Source organism: Mustela nigripes, chromosome 1 (genome assembly GCF_022355385.1).
Source record: "Mustela nigripes isolate SB6536 chromosome 1, MUSNIG.SB6536, whole genome shotgun sequence".
Lineage (NCBI taxonomy): Eukaryota > Metazoa > Chordata > Mammalia > Carnivora > Mustelidae > Mustela > Mustela nigripes.
In genome coordinates this window covers 116638507-116665565 of record NC_081557.1, presented here as the reverse complement: position 1 = coordinate 116665565, position 27059 = coordinate 116638507, and the positions used below count along the sequence as shown (strand labels likewise).

At 35.7% G+C, this 27059-nt stretch overlaps 1 protein-coding gene across 2 annotated transcripts in view; it reads left to right on the top strand.

Annotated features, from left to right (window-relative positions):
* GLRA3 (glycine receptor alpha 3) overlaps window positions 1-27059 on the top strand; it is a 192184-nt gene that overhangs the window by 114111 nt on the left and 51014 nt on the right. For both annotated transcript variants that reach the window (XM_059393328.1, XM_059393318.1), the window contains exons 4-5: window positions 2215-2438; window positions 12148-12230. In XM_059393328.1, the coding sequence (XP_059249311.1) occupies window positions 2215-2438; window positions 12148-12230 (307 nt within the window). The remainder of the gene's footprint in view (window positions 1-2214; window positions 2439-12147; window positions 12231-27059) is intronic.

Genomic DNA, 27059 nt, shown 5'->3' with positions numbered 1-27059 from the left:
TGGCATTATTTGACTACCATTTAATTTACTCTATTTACACAAATGATCAGGACTCACAAATTATGTTGGTTGCCCAGTATAAATGGGATACACCAGCTATGAGGATTAAGTTTGAAAAATTTATTTTCAAAATGCTGAATTTGGTTGTTTAATAGGGTAGTTTCCAGAACAATGGTCATTTGCAGACTATTGAAAACCCAAACTTCAAGAACAGTTAAAACCTTAGTTTCTAGGTTTTCAGGAGATGGTCATTTTTGTTTTGTCAGTTTTGTTTTGGACCCTGGTCCTAAACCAAAGGCCTAAGTATGTTAGTAAACAAAGATATTTCTGGTTATTCACAGAAAGAACACAGTGGATATAGGATAACATTTGGCCTTGATGATAGGTGACAGTTGATTTCTGCCTTGTGTGATTTAGAAACAGAAACTGAAGGATCCCTGGGTGGTTTTTGTTTTTGTGTTTTTGTTGTTGTTGTGTTTCTGTTTTGCTTTGTCTTTTAGCGCATTCTTGTAGGAAAAGTTCCTGGAAGATCTGTCTATAAAATTTATCACTAAACTAATAGTATAGGATAAGGAGATTCAACTAAATTTTATTATATATACTGTAGCTTAAAAGTACTTTTATTTTAGCCTCACAGTGGGGAACAGTTGCAGACTGTAAGGAAATTCCTCACTTGTCAGTTATTGTTCCTAGCAGGCATCATTATAACTGGAGTTGCTTTCATCTTCTCCTCTGGTTAAGACAGAGAGAAACCTACTTTAGTCCAATCACCTATTCCTTTGGCAGTAAATTAGGAATGAGACACAGACTACAGAGCAGTAAGCAATGCAAGAACTGGTCACCAACCAGAGAGCTATGCTTCTTGGTCAACTGAACTCTAGACTAAGGGAGGGTGACCTGGCTGGTAGAAGCTTGTTCATATATCCCCATTTACAGGTTCTGCAGATCCTTGTGGTTGGTGGGATTTCCATATTATCATGAACTTTGTGGTAAAAAGCTGAAGTGAACTCTGTTCATTGTCACTTTGGAAGATACATGGGGCACCTAGCAAGCAAAAAAAAAAGAAAACATTATCTGGTATGTAAACTCAGTTGCAGTTAGAAGATAAGGGTCTTTGTGCACAAATCATAATCAAGAGAACATACAGATTTGTAACATTTGCTACTGAAATTTGACCTCCCTACAAGAGAAGCAGTCTACCAGGTCTGATATTATAGAAACATTCTTTGTGATTGCTTGGTTATTATATTCTGTTAACTGGCAATTTGCTTTTCAAGGAATAAAAAAAGATGAAAACTGGTGTTCAGTTTCTCTGAATATCTCCAGCCTTGGCTATTTTCCATGGAAATGAAATCTTCCTCAAATGTTCACTTCATTCACACTTATAACAAAGTCTGAATGTTTAATTTTTTCAATCATTTCAAAAATATAATGGGAAAATTGTATTTATAAATTCAAAGTTAGTGCTTATGTTCATATACATACAAAACCCACGCACACACCTGGCTATAAATCTATGTCATTCTTTACATTAGCCCAGAAATTGTGAGCAAGAATTTGACTGAAATCTTTGACTCTTCCCCTTTTTAAGTCAACTATGAGTAGTCTAATCAGGAAAACTCTTTAGTCAAATCTTCTTAAAGGATTACTGGCAATAATGTCCCTTTATTATTATTTCATTATTTCAAAATCACCTTTCATTTTTTCCAAATCACCTGTTTCATGGAACTTACTATATTAAACATGAGGAAATGTATCTTCATTGTAAAGAAGAATATATAATCACTTTTATAAAACAGCTTTCAAGAAAATTTCACTAAATGCATTCTGGATGCTATTGGGTATCTACTGAAAAAAATGGTTCTAGAAAATAAATGCAAAGATGAAAATATTTTACTTCAAATGTCTCATAGCAATCCAACATTTTATTCTGACAAATTAGGAAAGCAAAATTTGAATGGAATGGCAAAATATAAGCATAATAAAATTGTACTCTTCTGTGACCTCTTCTTTGGAGACATTTAGATCACTGAAAACATGGGCAAAGCCTTGTAACTAAAATGACTCTTGTTAGTAGTGAGGATTGTGGGGTCTGGAAAGCTCACAAGCATGTCAGTGGCTTTTGCTAAAATTCAGAGGTGCCCAAGGAATAGCACATAAGATTCTGAACTTTTAAAGCAGTTTTTTTTTCTTTCTTTCTTTATTTTATCGTAGGATTACAGAGTGAATATCTTTCTTCGTCAGAAATGGAATGATCCCCGCCTTGCGTATAGTGAATATCCTGATGACTCTTTAGACCTAGACCCTTCTATGCTAGACTCCATTTGGAAACCTGACTTGTTCTTTGCCAATGAAAAGGGTGCCAACTTTCATGAAGTTACTACAGACAATAAATTATTACGAATTTTCAAGAATGGAAATGTTCTTTACTCAATAAGGTGAGTCATAGACAAATCCCTGATTCCAGTGAAATACTGTGTTTTTTTTTTTAATAAATGTTTTGAGATTTTTGAGTAAGTGCTATCATTGTTCTTCTTGAGTTCCTCTAATATACCATTTCCCAAATATGTCCAATCACCAATAATAGACCCAAGTTCCAGATCTAGAAACTGTATGAGTAATTCTTAAAAATCCACTTTTTAAATTTTTTTATTTTTTATTTTTTAAAGATTTTATTTATTTTTTTGACAGAGAAAAAGACACAGCAAGAGAGAGAACACAAGCAGGGGGAATGGGAGAGGGAGAAGCAGGCTTCCCAGTGATCAAGGAGCCTGATGTGGTGCTTGATCCCAGGACCCTGGGATCATGACTAGAGCCAAAGGCAGAGGCTTACTGACTGAGCCACCCAGGTGCCCCAAAATCCAGTTTTTAGAAAATAAATGGCTCAGCCTCTTAATATCAGCGAAATTGGTGGACAGTTTAAAGGCAAATTGAATGATAGCTGATTCATACACTGTGATTATATTTTTACAGATGCATACTTCTTAAAATATTTGTTGGTGAAGAAATATTTGGATTTACTTGTCTGGAATTCATTTTCCATAAATTATTTTTCAGATATTTATATTTTTTTGATCTCCTTGGGGTTCTCTGGTCATTCTTTAGTAAAGACCTTATTTACATTTCAGTTAAGACTATATAGCTTTTAATAATACAAAAACATAATTAATTCATACCAAAATATAAACACTGATATTAAAATTTCTTGACTGTTGAACTTGAGAGCTTATTCAACCTTGTCTGTTTATTAAATATTAAACAGGTGTAAAATCAATAAACAATAGTTGAAAGGATGTATTTGATGATTTGTGTCACACCTGAGAAATATTCTAAAATAAAATTATTATCTTAAAACTTCCATAATTTATTTTCTTTATTTAGTTTATAGGAGGTTATAGATATTTCATTGTTTATATCAAGTCCTATTGGATTGGAAAATGGGCCATGCATTAAGAATTGCTTATGTATCTTGGCAACGTTTTTGAGAAAAGTTATGAAATGATTCTGAATTGTCTCTTTTGTCTTTCAGTATGAGTTCAGATAAAACAGATGTCTCTTAGCTCCTTGTTTTTGTTTGTTACAACCATGCTCACTTAATCAGAATAAATTCATTTTTGTGAGTTGTTTTTAGAAATCTCATAGGATTTTAAAATCTTCAAATGGCAGTTTCTTTGTTAACAAAAATTGTGCTAGAAAAAAAAAAATCTCACTCAATTTACAAATGGAACATCTGTGATGTTTCATGAGAGACCTGGCTTTCTTGCTTGTTTAAAGACTGTCCTGGAAATCCTGATCGATCGAACTTATCCATTTATTCCTATTTCCTTCTTACACCTCCTAAAACAAAGAAATAAACTGAGTAAGGAGTAAAAAAGGCATTAACACACAGGAGGATGAAAGTGGAAAAACGACAGTAACAGATGAGCGATTATGACATATTTTAGAACACTGGAAAATGAATGCATTGTGAATACTAACTTAACAGGCACAACTGAAATCTGAGCTACAGAGAGGGACCCCAAAAGGAAGAAAATAATATCCTCAAACTTTTAGAAATTTAAGGTATCTAAGACTTCAGAAAGTGGAAGCTAGATAAGAAAGAAAAGGACAAGAATTGATTTAAAATCTGCAGAAAGAAGACCAAGCTTTCTATTCCTGAGTTTCTTGTCCATGTCCTTCAGACTAGGAACTACATTTTTTTTTTTTTTTTTTTTTTTTTTTTTACCATCTGGAATGAGCAGAAAGAGGATGGAAAACCTGGGGGAGGTTCTACCATGAGCTTCAAGAGTAGACTCCAGGTACAGCTGACATCTGTCATGAGGCATTATACTAAGAAAATGGAGATTACATGATGTTTTCACACTGTATGGTGAAATGTTTGTTCTCCGTAAAATGTTGAAAGCCAGTCCTAAACCTCTTCTATTGAGCAGTAGTAGTCAGAAGAATGTACCTCTGGGAAAATATCTACAGATATGACCATTGGGGAACCACCAAGAAAAAATCTGCACGGTCATGTTATTATTCTACTGTTAAGCCCATTACTCAGTGAACCATCTGCTACTAACTGAGTTCCAAATGGTTTTTCTTACCTTATTTTTAAATAAAAACAGACATTTGAGAACATTCTATAATAGTAATGATCAAAAAAGAAGCAGAGGCCATGGAATGCCTGGGTGGCTCAGATAGCTAAGCATCTGCCTTCTGCTCAGATCATGATCCCAGGGTCTTGAGATTGAGCCTCATGTTAGGTTCCCAGCTCAACAGGGAGTCCGCTTCTCTCTCTCCCTCTGCCTCTCCCCCTGCTTGCCCCCTCTCTGTCACTCTTTCTTTCTCAAGTGAGTACATAAAATCTTAAAAAAGAAATAAAAAAGCAGAGGCCAAAAGAAACACACAGAAGAAATAAAGAGAAAAGAGGAGAAAATTAAAGAAAGAGAAAAGGATTGACTTGAGAAAATACAGAGAGCAGAAGAGACCATTAAAAAAAAACAAAAAACAAAAAACAAACAAACCCTGGACAGATGAGATAGCTACATGCATGAAATAAGAAAGGAATAAAAGGAATCATTCAGAGCATAACAGGAGCAAAGAGTAAAGCAAAGTGAGAAAAAGAATCAGTAGAATATTTGGAAGCTGAAGTGAAGACATCTCCCAAAAAGTAGAATCAAGATACAAAGAAATAGAGGAGTGTCGCGAACAAAACCCCTGGGTCCCGCCAGGAGGTCGCAATGTGTAAAGAAGAGATAGAGAGATGGATATGATGTAACTCACTTGATCTTTATTGGGACGAGGTCCGCACCACTATCGTGGTCTGGTCAGGGTCCGCTGACGACGTCACGGAGAAGGAGATGTCGCCTCACAATCTAGACAGAGAGGTCACCACAGAAGTTGAGACTGAGAACCAGCGAGTGGTCGGCAACGAAACTGTTGGGGCGTCGGTAGCACCGGGGATGATGTTCTCCCGACAGGAAACTCGCTTCGCCTCAGTGCAACCAGATGCCTCTTTATATACTGTGCTAAGTCTCCTTCATAAACATATTACATCACTTATTTTTCTTATGCTTACACACCAAAAACATACACATGTCGTAAGCATGTTTTGGTCTACGATATTTCGCACAAAAAAATATTTACAACTTGTTACTCCGCGCTAATCTTATCACTACACGCATATGGTCTAGGCTTACTTGCTATGTAGTTAGTTTGCAATTTGTTCCTGTTTTTCATTCAGTAGGGGTTTGCACTTACTACATATCATTTATTTATTTATTCATTTATTTATTACACTTTATTTATTAAAGGTTCGTACTCACTACAAGGAGAAAGAATGTGAAAATCAGCACATCAACACAGAGGTTTAATATCTGATTAGAAAGAAAAAAGAGGAAAAACAGAGATTTCCATGAAAAACAAGGAATTGATAGTTTGCCTGCTGCAATGGCTATTGAAAGCGACACTGTAGCTCTGATAGAGGGTTTGTTGAATTTGTAGCTCTGATAGGGAATTTGTTGATTATTGAAATGAGACAATTATTAGTACTAGGGAAAACAAAATGTTACATGAGAGTTATAATTATAGCAAACAACTATGCTTAACAGTGAATAGTAATTAATTATTCATAACATGTAAACACTGACTATTAATTTAACCGTAAATATTTGTGTAACTAAATTTTGAGTATCATGGGAGAATTAAGTACACAAAGTGTGGTATAAAAGACATTTTTTCCTTGTTAGAAATAATAGACAATTTCACAAACTTAAAAAATCAAGCATAATAGAATAGCAATTGAGATGTAGGACTATAAATCATTGACAAGTGTCTAAAGAGAGGCTGCCACCAGGGAGCTAAAACTGAACTGAGGGCAGGATGGAGAGGGCAAAAATACACTGTGGGTTTTTTGTTTGTTTGTTTTTTAATGCTTTCTATAGAGTTTTAACTTCTAGTCTCAGTTTTTGTTTTGTTTTGTTTTGTTTGCTTCCAGAGTTTATTCGCAGTATTTTTGTGTTTGAACTTTGTGTGTGTGTGTGTGTGTGTTTGAACTTCTAAATGATATCCATGAATTGTACTGATAAATTTTTTAATAAAGTCCTTTTCGAGGGAGGGCTCTGGAGCTAGACACATACCTTCTAGATGTTCTGAGTTGGGATTTGGTTTTACCTTACTTATAAAATCAGCTTGTTACTTTTAAACAAGCTAATTGTTTATGAGCTTCTCATAAGAAGACACAGGACTCTGGGTCAGAGATAAAGGAATATATTATTTACCACAAGCAACATGAGCATCAGTGAATTGACCTAATTTCTCCTTTGCCCTCAAGTTTCACTGGAGCACTGGATCAGCGTAACACACACTGTGTGTCTGTGTCCCAGCTGTGGAACACTGAGTTTGGGGAATCCACTGCCTTTATTATAAGCAATAAGCAAGCCTCCTCTCTGTCCAGAAGGACAACATTATCTCACCTCTCAAAATTAGCAGCTATATAAACAACCTGGAAAAATGGCTCAGGTAAAAGAATAGTCTGGGCCTTACAGTCTTGGTACACCCAGCAAGAGGTAGGAGTACCAAAACGCACAGAGACCCATAGATGACTGTCTCTCCCAAACCATATCCAGGCTCTATGACTTACCAGCTGTGATTTGGGGCACGTTTGTGGGGGAAAGGCTCATTTTTTTTATATGGATGGTAATAATTACCTTGAGCCTGAAATAATGTATGTAAAGCATGTAGCATAGTGCCAGGCATACAACAGAGAGTAAAGTTGTTATTTGTGTCTTCCCTTAAAACAAAATAAAGCAAAGCAAAACAAAAAAACCCCCAAAAGTGTAAGTGCTGGTATTTTCCAGAATCTATAAAGTAGCACTGTATGGACACTTGTAAGTTATTAATGTAAGTTTCGGTTTTGTCACTTATAAAAGGGAGATGGCAAAATCCTCATCATGAGATAATGGAAGCAGTTAAATATTATCTACTATTGGTGCTCCTGGGTGACTCAGTAGGTTAGGCCTCTGCCTTCGGCTCATGTCATGATATCAAGGGTCCTGGGATTGAGCCCTGCATCGCATCAGGCTTTCTGCTCGGCGGGTAGCCTGCTTCCTCCTCTCTCTCTGCCTGCCTCTCTGCCTACTTGTGATCTCTGTCTGTCAAATACATAAATAAAATATTTTAAAAAGTATTATCTACTTCTTACTTTCTAATACTACTAATACATACTAACACACATCCAACTTTACTGCTTATATAATGGTAGGATTATCATATTAAAAATCAAATAACAGGAAGAAATTTTAGATCAAAAATGCTATGCACAGCAACTTGTCAAAGATCATAACACAATTTCAATTTTTATTTAAAGTAAATATAATCACTCTTTCTTTGAAATTCAGTTGTGAAAAGAATTTAGACTTACTTATATAATGTGTATTTATTTTTGGAACATAAATTTTTAATAGATAAAGCAAACTTATCAACAGATGCTTTTTAAGGTGTTGTTTATTCAAGGGCAATCAATTTATAATACCACAAAATAGATGTTGTGAGGAGAATTTTGCATGTCTGTGATTATGCATATTTTCTGAAGAGGTCCTTAGCTTACAGAAGCTTCCTGAAGGAACCATCCATCGACAACACAAAGTTTCCAGTGGTGATGGGTTGACAAGCTTTAAAATCATCTCTAAAATCAGATTTCAACAAAATTCCAGATTAGAACTTTAGTTACAATCTCCCTTCTAGCGCTCCAGCAATCTAATCTCTCCTGAGAGTTTTTTGATCTTTATAGAATCATAATGAAATACCAAATCACTCAAGTAAATCTATAAAATCCATGGGGAATCTCCTTATATTTTCTAAAGTTTAACTCCATTTCACTGATTTTGAAGGAAGAATCATTTATGCACCTTTTGGTTTAAATGTAATACTACTGAATGAAATATGTCATTTCTTGTGTTATATAAATATAAAATTGGAAGAATCATTTCATTAAAAAGTCCATTCTCATGAAAAATCTTTCAATGCCTTTGAAAGACAGTATACTTAATGGTTAAGGGTGTAGAATTTAGAGTTGGGCTCCCAGATTTGCAAATTCAGCCCTATTAATCTCTTTTTTGTAATGCCACTGAAGTTGATCTTTTAGTTTCCTCATTTAGAAAATAAGGTAGTACTGTTTACTTGTCTTGTAAATTTGTTGTAGGGAGTAAGTGGAGAAATTGTAAAGTATTTAAATAGTGTCTACTACATAGTAAATTCAGTAGATGTATTACCCCTATTATGATATTACAGATAATATTGCAAAGCTGAAAATTAATCAAGAGGTTATTGTTCAGGGTCCTGGGTGGCAGAGTTGGTTGACTGAACAATTCTGGTTTTGACCCAGGTCATGATCTCAGGGCCATGGGATAGAGCCCTATGTTGGGCTCTGCAGTGAGCACAGGGTCTGCTGGAGATTCTCTCTGCCCCTCTCCCTCGTGCTTTCTCTCTCTCTCTCTCAGATAAATAAATGAATCTTTAAAAAAAGAGGAGAGAGGTAATTTTTCTTATTGCATTAAACTTAGAAATATTAGGAACTAATAAAGATATTTTTCAGTTTCATAAAGAGGCAAAAATAGAGTCAGAAAGTTTTTTTTATTTAAATATATATACTTAATGATTGAGATAGACACCATACTCTAGGCGTTGCTTGTTTAAAAATGGGCAATATATGGGGAACCTGCGTGGCTCACTCATTTAAGCGTCTGCCTTCCACTCAGTTCACGATCCCAGGGTCCTGGGATCCAGCACCATATCTCTACCACCTCAGCTTCTCTTTCTTCCTCTGCCTCCTTCTCCCCCTGCTAGTGCTCTCTCTCTCTCTCAAATAAATAAACAAAATCTTTTAAAAAATGGACAATACCTCCATTTTAATCAGGTCAACTGTTTGTCATAGATTATAGTCATCTATTTTAACATTACTACTTCACTAAGCCAAGCCAAGACTTTTTAAGAGAAAATAAAGAACACCATATCCTGTTTATGTGTCTTGTCTCAGAAAGAGAACTTAGTGTCCTTGCTTACACAAGAAGATACTCATTTCCAAAACAGTAGAATGTGATTAATTGCCTTTTGATTTCGTTTTCTTTTGATGTGGTCAGAGCATATCTTTAATTTATATATAATGTTTTGATGAAGAAATTTAGTTCACACCCATCAGGTTGACAAGTATTTTTTCACCCATATGTTGTTGAAGAGGTAATTGTACAACACTTTAAACAAAAGAAAGAATGTCAATAAACAGATGTTTTTTAGGATATGATTTATGACAGAAGTTCTACAAACAGTGATTTTCTTTGCCAAATAATTCCTTTCAAGCCTTTCTCTTTTAAAGAATTATGTAATGTCTCTCATTTTGTGCCAAAAAAATAGTCAGGATATGAATTTGACATCACATGCATGGTGAGAGCTTGGAAAAGATTCTGAGAACGCTATTCGCTTCCACACAAAAGGTCACAGAGTTAATTCTCCAAGCCAACATTTGAAACTGGCTGTCCTGAGAGCCTTGGATGTTTGGAAAATTAATGTGCCTATGTTCAAAATATACTTGTGCATACACTTCTAATGAACCCTTTCACAAGACAGAGAACATTGTGTCCACCTCATTTTACAGTTGCCTTTTTCCAGAGGAGAACTTTGTAAATCTACAGGATTGTACTCACAGGATCACTTAACCTAGCTGAATCACAAGAAATTGCTCTTTAAGAATGAACCATATGAATTATTTTAGTGTGTTATGTACTCTGACTTGAAGGAATTGTCAAATGATCCTCCTGGGACTCTAAAAAATTCAGCGGCTTCACATGTCTGTCTGTTTATATATCTCAAATCATGTGAATTAGGCCTCACCAAGAGCATTCACCATAGAACATGCATTATTATAACTTTGTCTATGGTCTACATGAAAAATGCCATTTTGGAGAATGTGGTTACATTTGATAGTGCTGATGATTATTTTTTGTTAAAGCTTAAGGAGGTTTTATATGTGATTTAAAAAAAATAAACATTTATTTATTCATTTTAGAGAGAGAGGGAGAGAGAGAGCATGAGTGGGGGCAGGTGCAAGGGAGAGAAAATCTTCAGCGGGCTGGATCCCACTATCCATGAGACCATGACATGAACAAAAGCCAAGAGTCCAGTGCTTAACCAATTGAGCCCCCGGGCGCCCCGACTCTATATGTGATTTAATTGAGTCATCTTTGTGCTCTTCCTATGTAATTCAGGGATGAGGAAGATGGAGGAGTCTGGGAGTGGCAGAATACTAGTAATCCTTAATGGCTAATATTTATTGAGTGTTTACTATGTGTCAGATACTTGCCTAAACATTTTATGTGTATTAACTCATGTACTGCTCACAATGTTTCTTCAGAGCAAGTACTACAATTACTTTCATTTTGGAGATGAGAACCCTGAAATATAGTGAAGTGAAGTAATTTATCTATGGTCACATTTTAGTTTAGGTTAGAAAAAAACCACTTCAGGTGCCCACTGATATGCTGAATTTCAATGGGAATACTTTAAACATTTTTTTTTCAAGATTTTACTTATTTATTTGACAGAGATTACAAGTAGGCAGAGAGGTGGGAAGAAGCAGACTCCCCACCGAGCAGAGAGCCCGACGGAGGGCTCGATCCCAGGACCCTGGAATCACTACCCGAGCTGAAGGCAGAGGTTTTAACTCACTGAGCCACCCAGGTGCCCCCAGTGGGAATACTTTAAACAGAGGGGATGGCTAGAGAGTTCTCCCATAAGAATGTTATTTGAATAAACCTGGGTTTGTTTGGAACTGGGCCTCTTTTTCTCAGATCCAAAAACTAAAAGTTCTTGCTAATCTTTCAAGATCATCTTTCCCAATAAAAAATGTGTATTTTCACGAGTTATGAATTATCTGGAATGTCAACATATAATACTACACCATCTAGGTCATCCCACTTTGTGGGAGCCAAATTAGAGTTTGTTTGGTGAGCTCAGGATTATGCCACACAGATTCTAGAGGGCTCGACCCTGGTAAAATCTGGTGAAATGTTCTAGTCCTAGAGCAGAGGATCCCAGTCTAACAGCTAGAATTTTCAAGTCCTCGAGACTTAAGTTTTTTTTTTTTTCCTCTGCTATTACTGCTGGTTATTCACTGACAACTTCGTAACTGTTTCAAAAATGACTGAAAGTTGTCACATAGGATTGTTTCTTGTACCCCACTTTTTTAATCCCCTGGATATACTTGCCTCCTCCAATGTGCTGTACATGTGATCTTGGGGAACTCTGCCCTTTGGCATTTGGTATTAATTTTATGGAACCCACTCTCAGATTTCTTTGTGAGGGTCTTTTCTGGAAATACAGACCTTTTGTAGACACTTATAGTCCTCTATAAAGGAGTGAATGATTGAGCAAAACAAATAAATATGAAGGGATGCTTAAATATACAGCTTTTCTCATCCCTGAAAAACGGATTTATATATAAAGGTACAGCTTTTTCATAGTAAATAACATACCCGAGCTAGAGCAAATTTTATTTGAAAAGTTCTTAGTCACTAACCAAAGCTTGTTTCCCAGTTGTACCCTGAACAACAGATTATTAATATGACATCATAAATTACTTTTAAAAATAATTACTTTGAACTTTTTCAGGCTGACATTAACGCTTTCTTGTCCAATGGATCTCAAGAATTTTCCAATGGATGTACAAACATGTATAATGCAACTGGAAAGTTGTAAGTACAGACAACTTGCTTTTTCTGAATACTTTGAAAAAAGTAGTCAATACAAATTTTAAGGGATTATGTAGATAATTTAGAATTTTGTAACTGTTTTTGTCAGATATTTACTAAGCAGGCATGTTCTCTGTCACCACATAATGAAAGTAATCTCTTTCAGTACATGCTGTCTATACTATGATAAGTAAATTGAGGGCCTAGGAATAACAGTTTTTAGGCTTGACAGACAGCTATATATCTCTATACAAATTGTCAGAGATAAAAAAGAAAATAATAATTAAAAACAAACCGCCATTTTAAAAATAGGGTACCTGTTAGAGACTAAGCATTTTGTATATGCTATGTTTAATATTCACAGAAAAAATATGGCTGTCCCCATGTTTCCACATGTCAAAATGGTCATTTTGAGTGCTTGAGTGTTGTGCTCCAATTTATGGAGGTGGGGACAACAAGCTTCTGGTTCCGAAGCTTATGCCTCCTTTGAGCCATTTTGCTAAAGTTTATTCAGAGCGTACTCTGCTGGGTATGTTATACGCGTTATCTCAGGAGAAGAGAAATTTCTTACACTTTATCAGAGATTTATCCAAGCTTACAAGCATTCCTTTAAACTCCTCGACTTTCAGAGTGGATCTATCCGCATCACTGATTAAGGTTAACACAAACATTTCACGTCTTTCTGTTTCTTTGAAATTATCTGTAGAATCGACCCAAACTTAAATGGTTTTCAACGTTTAACAACATAAAAATGTAAGCATTATGCAGTCTTTTTCTTGTGGTTCTGTGTTATATCGGAGGAAAAAGCGTCTGTTTATCATATTCCTTGAGGAAAACTGGAAGGTGAAGTCTTCAGAGTCTCAGGTCTCCAGGCAAGGTTTGTAGTGTGGAGGAGCTGTCGCTAGATGGCGAGCCTACTTCATGGGAGAATGCGGCACGCCTCTCCATTTGGTTTCTCTTCAAGTAAGAAGTGGAAATTCTCTTACTCTGATAGTAACTCCTTCTTGTTAAACTTAACTGCATGACTTTTATGAGTAGTTCTTAAGTGTGAAGCAAACACATGAATAAAGTACTGAGCAAATGAAAAGAAAAGAAAATAATGTCGTTTTAGTTAGGGGAACTATTTAGAAATATAAGTGGAGAGGAGCAAAAAGAAGATTCCCAGCTGCAGAGATTTTTGTTTTGTTTTGTTTTGTTTTGTTTTGTTTTGAGCCCTACCATGAAAGCATTTTGAGGATGGGCTGGTTCTGTATCTTGGTTGCAAAATTGGGTACATAACATAGAAGGGTGTCAAGAAAGAAAATCATGTACAAAATAGTTGAAGACAAACTATTGCCCTCATTACTAAACCAGGCATGGTGGATATTATCTAATAGGCAGGAAGGAGTTGTTCAAGATTTAGGAGCAAGAAAATGAATCTTTAAAGATTCTTTCAGTCAAATGAACAAAGATTATTTAAGAAGGTTTCATAATATTCCAAAACAAAGAATAGGATTAGGGACAAAGGGGAATGATGTAGAGGGTAGAAACAGTAGAGGTTGATACCATAGGGGAGGCAAAATTTTATCTTCACCCTCTTACCCTTTTTCAGCAGGGCTTGGGAATTAAACAGGCATAAAACAGATTAACGGGAGAAAAGGATACAAATGTATTTAATGGAAGATTTATGTAACATGGGATCCCTCATAATGAAATGAAGATTCTGAGAATTGGCAAAACCTAAATGTTCTTATACCAGGTTGAACAAGGAGAGGCGATTACGAAAAGGTAGCTAAACTAGGCAGAGAAGCTAAAGGCAGATCAAGAATTATCTTAATGTGGTCTGTACCAAATTCTTTGCCTTCAATTCCCCATTGAAGATGTTTCTCTTGTCCTAGTACAGGGAACACTCCTGTTTTCAGGAAGAAAAAAAAGGGAGGTTAAAATGCCCTTCTAATAGCTACTGTTTTTTCAAGTACCTTTAGTTCAAAATAATCCTTATGCTAAAGGGACATACTTTAAGGTGGCAAAGTCTACCGTACTTTATTTGCTAAATACAAAATGGATGTGAAGTCTCTGGGAGCAGATGAGTTCAGAGCTTAGGTAAATTGAATCATACTGGAAACATTAACAGAGGAAGAAAACATAGGATGAGAAGTAAACGTGGAAGGGAATATTGATAAATCTTATCTTAATATATTCACATTTTGGGGAATTTAGGTAAAAAACAAAAGGAAGGTTTAGACCTGGGGATACACTCTTAAAAGCCATAAAGAAAGTGGTTCAAATAATAAGATAACATTTCTGAAGGAGAGAATATAGAGGGAAACAAAGAACAGACCCTTTAGAAATGCCTTCATTTAGAGATTGTTGGAAGGATTTCCAGTCAAGGGATGGTCATAGATAGCAAATTAAAATCAGTATCACTCAACCTCAAAAGAAAGTGCTGTGGTCTGTTTAACAGTATCAAATGCTACCAAAAACAATTTTTTTTAAAGGTAATTGAATAAAGAGCCATTGTTATTGATGGCAAAGACAAATGTGATTAGAACAATGAGGGTCAAATCTGAAATCCTCCAAAAAAAATTTTAAGTGCATGATGAGAGAGTGGGACAGTGAGTAAAATCTATTACTCCACGAATGTTAGTTACTAAAGAAAGATGCGAAAGAGTAGAGTGCCTGGGGGATAACTGGGTCACTGGGCTTCCTTTCTAGAATAAGGAAAGCATACTGCGTTATTTTACAGAACGAAAGGCTGACATAACAAGACCTTTCGCTGTTTCTGCCTTTCCCAGAACATTTCCAAATTAATCAAAAACTCAACATGGAAAAGCAGGGCCTCTTGCCTCCTCAGTCTTCTTTCTTATTTTCTTATGTAAGGAATGACTAGATTGTCTCACCCATCCCCTTCATATATTTCCATCATTATACACTTTCTGCTCTCTTATTAAAAATTAATTGAGCTCACGATAGAGATACTGCTTATCAAACATCTTCAGCAGATGCTAAGAAAATCTTGTTGCTGTAGAAGCTGCTGAAGTCAAATTTTTTCAGGTATTTTTTTGTAAACTCTTTTAGATCACCTTTCTCTCTCCCTTCCTCCCTTCCTTCCTCTCTCTCGTGCTTCTTTCTTTCCTTCCCTCCCTCCCTCTCTGTCTTTCTGTCTTTCTTTCTTTCTATAATGGCCTAAAATGAAAGTTAACCTGCTGGAAAACAAGTTAACTTGCTAGAAAGCAAGAGCTGTAAGGAACCTTGTGCCTTGATTGAGAGCTGACTGCAAAAGGAAAAAAGGAAACAAATTGGTTTGAGAGGTGCAGAAAACAAGCAATAAAGGCACATAATTTAAAGGCAAAGGCCTGTCAGTATCCAACTTTCTTTTCTTTTTTTTTTTTTTTTTTTAGGAATTTATTTATTTATTTGACAGACAGAGATCACAAGTAGGCAGAGAGGCAGGCAGAAAGAGGAGGAAGCAGGCTCCCCGCCGAGCAGGGAGCCGGATGCAGGACTCGATTCCAGGACCCTGAGATCATGACCTGAGCCAAAGGCAGAGGCTGAGCCACCCAGGTGCCCAAGATCTAACTTTCTTAAGTTCAATGAATGTTCCATGATGTCTGTCAATGGTCAGGACTATTCAAGTGACCTGATGGATCTTTATTCATCTAAGAATCAACTGAAAAATATCTCTCAAGTATCTAATATACTTCACTTGATATCTTGGGTGACACACAATACTTAAAGCACAAAAGTCCCTGGTTTTAAGGACTTGAGGGGCACGTGGGTGGCTCTGTTGGTTAAGCCTCTACCTTTGGCTCAGGTCATGATACCAGGGTCCTAAAATCCAGTTCTAGGTAGGACTCTCTGCTCAGTGCGGAGCCTGTTTCTCCCTCTCCCTGTGCCTGCCACTCTCCTTGCCTTTGCTCTCTCTTCCTCTCTCTCTCTCTCTCTCTGTAAAATAAATAAATAAAATCTTAAAAAAAAAAAAAAAAGAAGAAGAAGAAGAAGAAGTTGGAGGACCAGTTGAGGAGTTCGTCATGAAGATTTGCATTAAAAATTATAAGTAGATGTTAATGGATATTATTGGTACAAAGAGAAGAATGATTAAGGCCAGAACAATGTCAAGAGTGAATAAATTACTTAGAAAAGTATATTTTGTCTAAACTAGCCATGACCCCATACCTCTAAGTGTCTATCCATGACTTGGACTTAAAACCCTGGGTGATACACAATTCCTTGTGTAGGAAGAAGTAAGTCACTGGGAAAAGGTGGACAGGGAAAGTCCAGGGGAAGAGAAGTCGTGATGGAAATGGATGCAAAAACAAAACCATGTATGAGCTAAGGATAGCATCAAGGAACAAAAATGGAGTAACTAACTTTCAAGCCAGAATTACAAAATATTGATTCATCAAGTAGAACATGGGAAAGAAAAATAAAAGAAATGAAAATATAGTATATAGGAAGCACAGAAAGAGCAAAAACAGCTTTCAATAGTACCATAATTACAATAAATGGGGGGTGCCTGGTTGGTTGAGTCGGTTAAATGTCAACTGCTGATCTCAGCTTAGAGCTTAATCTTATGATCATGAGTTCAAACCCTATGTTAAAACAAAACAAAACAAAGAACTTAAAAACAAAAACAAAATAAAAGCAAAGGTTACATTCACATTGCAAAATAAGGAGATTTCCAACTAGATGTTAACAAATATTAAGACTCAACAATATGTTGTTAGCTAAACACTTTTTTAAAAAATTTTGTAGGGGCATCTGGGTGTTCAGTTGGTTAGGTTTCTGCCTTTGGCTCAGATCATGATCCCAGGATCTAGGGATCGAGTGCCACATCAGGCACTCGATCCAGGGGAAGAGAAGTCCAGCAGTGTGGCAAGGAAGCCTGCTTTCTCCCTCTCCCACTCCTCCTGCCTGTGTTCCCCCTCTCACTCTTTCTCTCTCTCTCTGTCCAATATATAAATTAAAAATAAAATAAAATAAAATAAATTTGCAAAAATATTTGGGAGAAAAAGACAGAAAAATGCATAATAGAGAAATGTGTCTAAAAAAATTAAAGATGATAATTTCATATCAGGAAAGAAATTATAGAAAAAATTATGAGACACAAATGTTTGAGTAAAATGCTGACAAAGAAACAATACATAAATAAGCTATAACAATTATAAAAATATCTTTCATATAACTTCCAAGTATATAAAAGCAAAAAATCAGGCAGAATTACAATTTAAAAAAATAGATAAATCATTAATTTACTTGATAGTACAGGTACAGATACTAGAACAAAAGTAATTTATGGATAAAGAAAAAACTCATGATTTGTTTTCAGGATACAAGAACAATTACAAAAAGTATGTAGTAAGCCACAAAGGAAGCTTTAATAAATTCCTAAAAATCAACATCTGATGGGATGAGATCTCTCACTAAAATGAAATATGACTAATAAAAACACAAAATTACTATAAATTACTATGTGTTAACATAAATTATAACATACTCCTAGACAAAGATAGATCAGGAAACCAACAGCATATAATAAGTGACTTCTTGTTTAAAGAAGAAATAAAGGAAAACTGCTTACTAAATGACATTGAAGGCATTAACTCTCAAAATCTTGAGACCCAGAGAAAGCAGTGTTCTGTACTAAACACTACTGAGAGACACCTGGGTGTCTCAGTGGGTTAAACCTCTGCCTTCAGCTCAGGTCATGATCTCGGGGTCCTGGGATTGAGGCCCGCATCGGACTCTTTGCTCAGCAGGGAGCCTGCTTCCCCCTCTCTCTGTGCCTGCCTCTCTGCCTATTTGTGATCTCTCTCTCTCTCTTTATCAAATAAGTAAATAAAATCTTGAGGAAAAAAAAAAAAAAAGACTACTGAGATAGGTCTTTGATTCACGAAGACCAACAAGGAAAAACAGAGTATTTAAAGAATCACATAAAAACTCCAAATTGGTACTTTGGGAAGTCCAAGAACCTAGAGACACCTCTGAAGAAACTCGTCAAGGAAGAAAGAAATTATGTTGCATATAAGAGATACAGAGTGAAGAGGAGGAAGTGAAGGGAAGGAAATGACGATAAATATACTAAACTGAAAACAATAAAGGAAAATCCTGAGCACTCCATCTTTTCCAGTTCTATCTACTGACCTGACATTAGAAAAGAACCTCAGGTAAAAGCTTTATTTGAAAAAGAGAATAAAGAGAAATCCACACTGCCGATAGCTAATTTCATCATAAATTAATGAGAAATTCAAAGAGCTGAGACAGTAATGGGGAAAACAGAGAACATTTTGAAGGCTTTTTCAATGACTTGCCTAAGAATTAAGCATAAAGATGATTCTCTCAATATTTCTCTTAATACCAATGATTAAATGTTGCTTCAGTTACATGAATTAGAAAAATGTAGGTGATTAATGGAGAAAGTCATGCAGAAGCTGACTTCTGTTTAAATATGCTATGTTTCTTGTAAAACTGGATTTCACTAGAAATTTCTTTTAGATTACTGGAGTTTTACAATACAGCTAGAATAAGGAATGGTTGTGGAAATATAGAGAAATAAGGTTAGCAGGGTTGCTTAGAGGCATGAAGATAAAAGATTTCTGAAGATAGTCTCAAAAATAAAGAACAGAAGAGAGGACAAAGAAGATGACATCATTTTAAGGAAAATTGAGGGACAAATGGGAAGAATAAAACAGAGAAAGACAATGAAAAGTTCTTTGTGGCATTTTAACATATGTTTCCTGGAGACTGTTTTTCAAATATTATTAACCTACTTTACTTGGGGAGTATAGCATTCATATAGCACTTTCACTGAATTTGGAAAAAAAACGGGAAACCAAGGTTACTTTTTAAAAATATTTAATTATAAATAGAAACGTATTAGCTGTAATTCAAATATGTTTATCATAGTGATTCAGTAGCTGCCATTTAAAATCAAAATGAAATAGCCACAGTAAGACTGAAACTTTACCCTTAGATTAACCTTAAAAAGCTAAATCTCATCACTGAGAATGCCTTTGCAGCCGAAGAAGAGAATGAGTCCCCATATATACAGACACACCTCATTTTACTGCATTTTGCTTTTTTGTGCTCACAGATATCATGGGGTCTTTTACAGATTGACAGTTGGTGTCAACTCTGCATCAAGCTAGTCTGTAGGCACCATTTTGCAACAGCATTTTCTCACTTTGTGTCTCTATGTTTCATTTTGATAAGTCTCATAATATTTCAAACTTTTTCATTATCATGATATTTGTTACAGTGATCTGTGATTACTGATCTTTGATGTTACTGCTGTCATTGTTTGAGGGCTGCATGATTGCACCCATATAAGATGGCGAACTCAATGGATAATTGTAGGTGTTCTGACTGCACCACTGACCAGCCATTGCCTCGTCTCTTTCCCTCTCCTTGGGCCTCCCTAGTCTCTGAGACATAATATTGAAATTAGGCCAATTAGTAACCCTACAGTGGCCTCTAAATGTTCAAGTGAAAAGAAGACGCACACACCTCTCACTTTAAATCAAAGCCAGAAACGATTCAGCTTAGTGAGGAATCCATGTTGAAAGCTGAGATAAGCGAAAGCTTGGGTCTCTTATGCTGGTCAATTAAGTTGTGAATATCAAGGAAAAAATTTTGAAGGAACTTAAAAGTGCTACTCCAGAAAATACAAATGATAAGAAGGCAAAACAGCCTTATTGCTGATATGGAGAAAATTTGAGTGGTCTGGACAGAAGATCAAACCGGCCATCACATTCCCTTCAGCCAAAGCCTGATGCACATCAGGGCTGTAATGGTCTTCAATTCTGTGAAGCCCAGGAAAGGTGAGGAAGCTAAAACAGAAAAGTTGGAAGCTAGCAGAGGTTGGTTCATAAGGTTTAAAGAAAGACCTGGTCTCCATAACATAAAAATGTAAAGTTAAGTGGTAAGTGCTGATGTAGAAGCTGTAGAAAGTTTTCCAGAAGATCCAGCTCAGTTTGTTAATGAAGGTGGCTACACTAAATAACAGATTTTCAATGTGGATGAAACAACATGTCATTGGAAGAAGATGCCGTCTAGGATTTTTATAACTAGAAAGGAGAAGTCAATGCCTGGCTTTGAAGCTTAAAGAACAGGCTGACTGTCTTGTTAGGGGCTAAAACAGCTGGTGACTTTAAGTTGAAGCCAATGCCAAAAATCCTAGAACCCTTAAGAACTAATGCTAAATTTATTCTGCCTGTGCTCTAATTTGAAAAACAAAGCCTGGATGCCAACACATCTGTCTACAACATAGTTTACTGAATATTTTAAGAGCATCATGAGACTTACTGCTCAGAAAAAAAGATCCCTTTCAAAATATGACCGCTCCTTGACCATGGACAATGACATTAATGTTGGTTTCAAGCCTGCAAACACAATATCCATTCTGAAGGAGTAATTCTGACTTTCAAGTCTTATTATCTGAGAAATACATTTTGTAAGACTCTAGCTGCTACACATAGTGATTCCTCTGATGGGTCTGGGCACTAGAGATTGAAAACCTTCTAGAAAGGACTCACCGTTCTAGGTGCCATTAAGAACACTAATGATTCATGGGAAGAGATCAAAATATCAACGTGCAGAAGAATCTGGAAGAAGTTGATTCCATTCCTTCATGGAATACTTGTAGACTTCATTGGAGGCAGTAACTGGAGATGTGGTGGAAATAGCGAGAGAACTAGAATTAGAAGTGGAGCCTGAAAATGGGACTGAATTGCTTCAATCTCATGATAGAACTGGAATGGATGAACTCTTTCTTATGGAGTGTTTTTTGGAGATGGAATCTGCTCCTGGTGAAGATGCTATGAAGATTGAAAGGTTGTTGTCATTGTTGAAATGACAACAAAGGATTTAGAACATTACATAAATTTAGTCAATAGAGCAGCACCAAGTGTTTGTGGGAGTGGACTCTAGGTTTTTTTTTTTTTTTTAAGATTTTATTTACTTATTTGACAGACAGATATCACAAGTAGGCAGAGAGGCAGGCAGAGAGAGAGGGGGAAACAGGCTCCCAGCTGAGCAGAGTGCCCACTGCAGGGCTCGATCCCAGGACCCTGGGATCATGACCTGAGCCGAAGGCAGAGGCTTTAACCCACTGAGCCACCCAGGTGCCCCTGGACTCTAGTTTTGAAAAAAGTTCTTCTGTGGGGAAAATGCTATCCAACAGCATCACGTGCTGCAGAGAAATCATAGGTGAAATGAAGAGTCAGCTGATGTGGCAGACTTCATTATTGTCTTGTTTTAAGAAATTGCCACCTCAACTGTTAGCAGCCACCACATCAAGGCAAAACCCTCCACCAGCAAAAAAAGCTGTGACTCACTGGGAGCTCAGATGATGGTTAGCATTTTTTAGCAATAAAATCTTTTTAAATTAAGTTATGTACATTTTTTTTCCCTCTGGACTTAATGCTATTGCCCACTTACTAGACTAGAGTATAAACATAACTTTTACATGCACTGGGAAGCCAAAAAATTATTTGACTCCTTTTATTGCAATATTCACTTTATTGCACTGATCTAGACCTAAACCTGCAAGGTATCTCTAGGGATGCCTATAGGTTTGAAGTTCAAACATTTCCTTTATCAAATCTAAAGGCCTGCCCCATGGAGTGTTTATTTGTCAAATCTCAACAGATTTTTACCCAGTTGCTTTTATAAAAGCCAGAAGTTTAATATACTATTATGCCTCCAGTCTATAACATCCTCATTCACCCTCACGAGAGAATTCTAGAAGAAATACTGTAAATGCTTGCTGTTGGGTGTAAAGAAATTGTATCAGTTTCATTTATCTTTCTAATACTTTTTTTTTAGTGTCAAGTTCAGTTAGAAAGTATCAGCGATTTACCATGACAATTTTCATCTCCAAAATTCACAGCAGTAGAAATTTATTAAATATCAATAAAAAATATTAAGCCATATATGCTACAGAGAGAAGTCTGCAATAAAGCCTTACTTTTCATTACATGTTTTATTTAATTTAAAAAATAGTGTGTGATTTGTGCCCCAATTTCGGTGTGTTATTGCTGGTAATGTGTAAGATTGAGTGACATTTCTACTAAAGATAAACTAAATATTAAAGTGACCACTAGTGTTCCTTCTCAGAATTAGATTATATTACTACTAAAGTTCAGAATCTATTGTATGACCTTTTTTAAAAAAAAAATTGGCTGTATGAAGTAAAACATAAAGCTATCTTTTCAAAGAACAAATTTTCACTGATATCACAGTTTTGTTTATAAATGTATTTTCTTTGCTTCACAAGTTACTAGTCTCTGAGGGAAGGAAACAGCTATGTTATGACTTAGACTATGCCCCTAAGGGACTGACAGTGCAAACTGATGTGCAGCAAAGGTGAGGGAAAAGACTAAAGATTTTAATGTTTAGCCTTTAATTTATACCATAACAAAAATTTCTAAATTGACAAATTTTCCCCAAGTGAAAAAGGACATGCAGATTTTTTTTAATCTTGGAAGAACATTGAATAGTAATTTCCTAACATCATCATAAACTATTGTTATTCATAAAAAGACAAAGGTGACATGGGGTATATGAACTATCACTGTAATTCCTTATTTCATATCTAAAGAGGAATGTAGGTAATGCACAGGAAAAACTCACCAATGTGAGAAAGTTAAAGAAATTTTAATTTCAGGTTAGAAAAGAAAATGCAAGGAAAGTAACTCAGGAGAGAGAGGAATCTTTTCCACAAAGAGCAGCCTAAATCCCTAAAATTATAGGAAGAGAACTTTTTAAGGTCAACTTAAAAAAAATACTGACAAAAATTGTAAGACGCTTCCAAAACATGCTTCAATGGGGTTTTTGGATAGAAATATCTAAAGATAGATGGGAGGTATTTGCTATTTAATTTTCAGATTCATTTCAAAACCACATCTCAAACCAGTTTCTCTGGAATTTATGCCAAGACTATTTAAGGAATTTGGTGAAGATTTTTGACTTTTATTTCCTAATAATCTCTACTGTTTTCAAGCTCTTTCATAATTTAGCAAAGTATTATTCTAAATAGTACTATGCCTTTTGCCCGGCGAGTCAGAGATATGAACGATTCTTATTTTGCTAAATATTACTGAAACCTCTGTGGTTGCAATGTTAGTTAGAAAGCAAGTTTTCCCAAGACACAAATATTCACTAATGAACAAGCTACTTCTAAGATTACTCCCCACTTAAACATTTCAGCCTGCTTAACCCCGCGACTATTCTCTTCCGGTGTGTCCTCATCTTGGTAAATTCTCTTTTGCTGATTGTCAGATATCCTAAACATAAGGTGTTATCATAAAAACAGTGTAGTTACAAGTCTTACAAAAAGGTGATGCCACAGTACTTTTATGATCTTTTACACCTATTTCCTGATTTAGTCCTAAGCACAACTTGATGAGATGGGCTTTATTTCCATTGTAAATATCAGCAAATTAAGGTTGAGAAAGGTTGAGTGACTTTCCCAAAGTCACACAATGAAGATGTGGACCAAGCAAACTTCTGTGAATTAATAGCTCACAAACTTAAAACAAGCATCAGTCCTTTCAAAATCTATCTCTAGTAACCAAAATGAGAACCACAAGTCTGGATTAATGGTTTATAGGTTAGTTATACCAGAGAGTTCTAGAGAAAGTGTAATTACTAAGAAGATAATTGAGCAGGCCTATAACTTAAAGGAAACCACATCGAACAACCTGGTTGATGGTAGGATTATTCAAACTAAACACACAAATTGTACATAAAAAATGTTTCAGTTAAATAGATTTTGACATAGCAGTTGTTCCTTGTCAGGTCAATAAAATTTACTTGAGTAATATTCCTCCTGGCAATAATCAGCAAGCATGTGCCAAGTGTAAGCATTTTCTTCCTTTAGGGTTTTTTCTTTTCTTTTTCTTTTTTCTTTTTAAATTCCAGCTGCTAGTTAAGTACATCAGCATTTGCAAGCTGTGTCAAACCCAGAAATCTCAGCCTTTCTCTTTTTTTTCTATTGATTGAGAAAGCTGGGGCCAAACAGGCTTCTAGGTCACTTAAAACTGAATGTTAAACTATAGTTGTTTTATAATTCTCAAACTGTTTTCAACTTAAAATGTATTTTCAGTCATATTCTCCCTTTGAATAAGTATTTCTTTTGCATACTACTCATGGTGGAAAGTATTAAATAACCTTTTTTTCCCTCCTGTGGACTTTTAAGCTGTTTTTTAAATGACCAAAGGTCATTTGATTTCTTTTAGTAACAATATAATACATTTGAAATCATGTCTTCAAAATAAACATGTTTAGGGACACCGAGGTGGCTCATTCAGTTAAACTACGGACTCTTAATTTTGGCTCAGGTCATGATCTCAGGGTTATGAGATCGAGCCTCACTTTAGGTTATGTGCTCATATTATGTGTGGAGTCTGTTTGAGATTTTTCTCTCTCCCTCTCCTTCTGCTCCTACATCCCTACTCCCCGGCTTACACTCTCTCTCTCAAGTAAATAAATGAATAAAATCTTTTAAAAAATAATTTAAAAAATGATCATGTTTATACAGGGAAATTTGTACCATAAAGACGATAAAACAAAGACATGCTTACATGCTTTAGCCTTGGTTCCCGATCTTCTGTACTAATGTTAACCAATTTTGTTTGTCTCACGTGCTCTGTCTATGGTCACAGATATAAAAAGTATAAAAGACACAAATATAAAAGGCATTTCAAACATTAAACTGCAGAAAATTAAAAAGTGTTTTGCATATTAACATTGTAATTTTATTTCAGATTTAAGTAATTTTTCTAATGTGATTGGTATAGAACTATATCTTATTATATCTTCATCTCCCTTACATGGAGCATCCTCTTTTCCAATCATGACTCTTTCTTCTGTCTGCGGCCTGTTTAAGCTTTTCCTGATGTTTCTATGGAATTCTCTCTTTGTATTTATTTATGTATTATTTTATAGGTGTTAATGACAGTCTAACTTTATATTTCATAGTTCAAAGGGTTATAAATACATACACATAATTAAATCTCCCCTTTTCTTAATAAAGTATACCTTCTATATGCCAAAATACAAAAACATTATGCATCTTTATAATATCCTTTTTTTAAAAATATTTTATTTATTTATTTGTCAGAGAGAGACAGATAGTGAGCAGAAGCAGGAGGAATGGCAGACAGGGGAGAAGCAGGCTCCCTGCTGAGCAAGAAGTTCAATGTGGGGCTCGATTCCAGGACCCTGAGATCATGACCTGTGATGAAAGCAGATGCTTAACCAACTGAGCCACCCAGACCCCCCAGTGTTAGGCATTTTAACTCAGAAATTGTGTAGCGTACCTTGTGTTTACGTTTTCAATATGAGTGGATTTTATTTCTGTATAACCCTTTTTCGAAATGTATAGAAAATTCTCCCATTATTATTCATCAAAATTTTTTTCTAGGGTAGATGCAAAATGAAAATTTCCCCTTAAATTTCTTTTTTTTTTTTTTAAGATTTTATTCATTTATTTGACAGAGATTACAAGTAGGCAGAGAGGCAGGCAGAGAGAGAGAGGAGGAAGCAGGCTCCCCGTGGAGAAGAAAGCCCGATGTGGGGCTCGATCCCAGGACTCTGGGATGGTGACCTGAGCCGAAGGCAGAGGCTTTAACCCACTGAGCCACCCAGGCACCCCTCCCTTAAATTTCTATACATAGGTCTGGTTCTGGCCTCTGTTCTACACCATTCCATCTAATTGGTACAAAGCCTCTGAAACCATTTGAATACTATAGCTTTATTTGTACATTTTGTCCTCTGTCAAACAGATCTGCTTCTTTACTTTTACTTTTCAAAACTGCCTTTGCTATGTATATACATTTGTACTTCAGGTTAGTTGATAATTACATTAGGATTTTTATTTACGTGGAATTGATATTATAGAATAATTATTAATTATGGTCACAATAATGTGTCACAAGACCACAACATGTTTCTGTCTTTATTTCCATCTTCTTCTCCATCTTTCAAAGAAATTTAATTATTTGATTTTCACATTTCTTTGTTAATTCATTGCTATACACATTATATATTTTTGCTGAAACTGAGAATAAAAATTTTGTTCATATTCATCTTAAATGATACAATAGCATTTAAATCCATATTCTAATTTTATGAAGAAAAGACTTGGATCTTAGTTACCCAGAGGTGAGCAGCTGAACTTCTAGAGCAGATAAAATCATAGGGTGAGGAAGACAGCAAAGAGAATTAAAGGGGGAATTCCCAGTGACAATATTGGGAAATGGAAGTTCTTCCCACATGAATGAACCATGTTCACAGGAGAAAGAGGTGACAGAGTCTCTCTAGGTGCCTTGAGGACACTTTCCCCAACCCATGTGGGATTCAGTCAAGTGGGAGGACAGAGCAGTTAAATGATAAACACTTCTGAGGGGTTAGAGATATTTGAAAAAGGGAGATGTCCTGTGTCCCTTTGAGAGGGGACCACCTTGTAGGGTGGCCACAGCCACATAGGCCGTCCTAACAACCAAAAATATATCAGTGCAACATATGTAAAAACATAAGGAGATAAATGATAGAAGATTGGTAGGTAGCTCAGTGGTAAGCTAAACTAATAGTTCCTCTGTTTTTTATAGCTGTTTAATTACCTGGAAGAGATCTAGAAATCCCCCAAATTCCACAAACATATAACGTAGTTGGGAAGCTCAACTTCTAAGTGATCTATCATAGGGCTCACAATAAAGTAGTTTCCATATCCTATTATTTCAGGGAATAAAAAAATAGAAAATAAGTAAAAGAAACAAAGCCTGAAGTCTACGTAAATGAAGATAAGATCTGGTTGGAAGGTATGGCTGAAATTCTGTATCCTGGCAACAA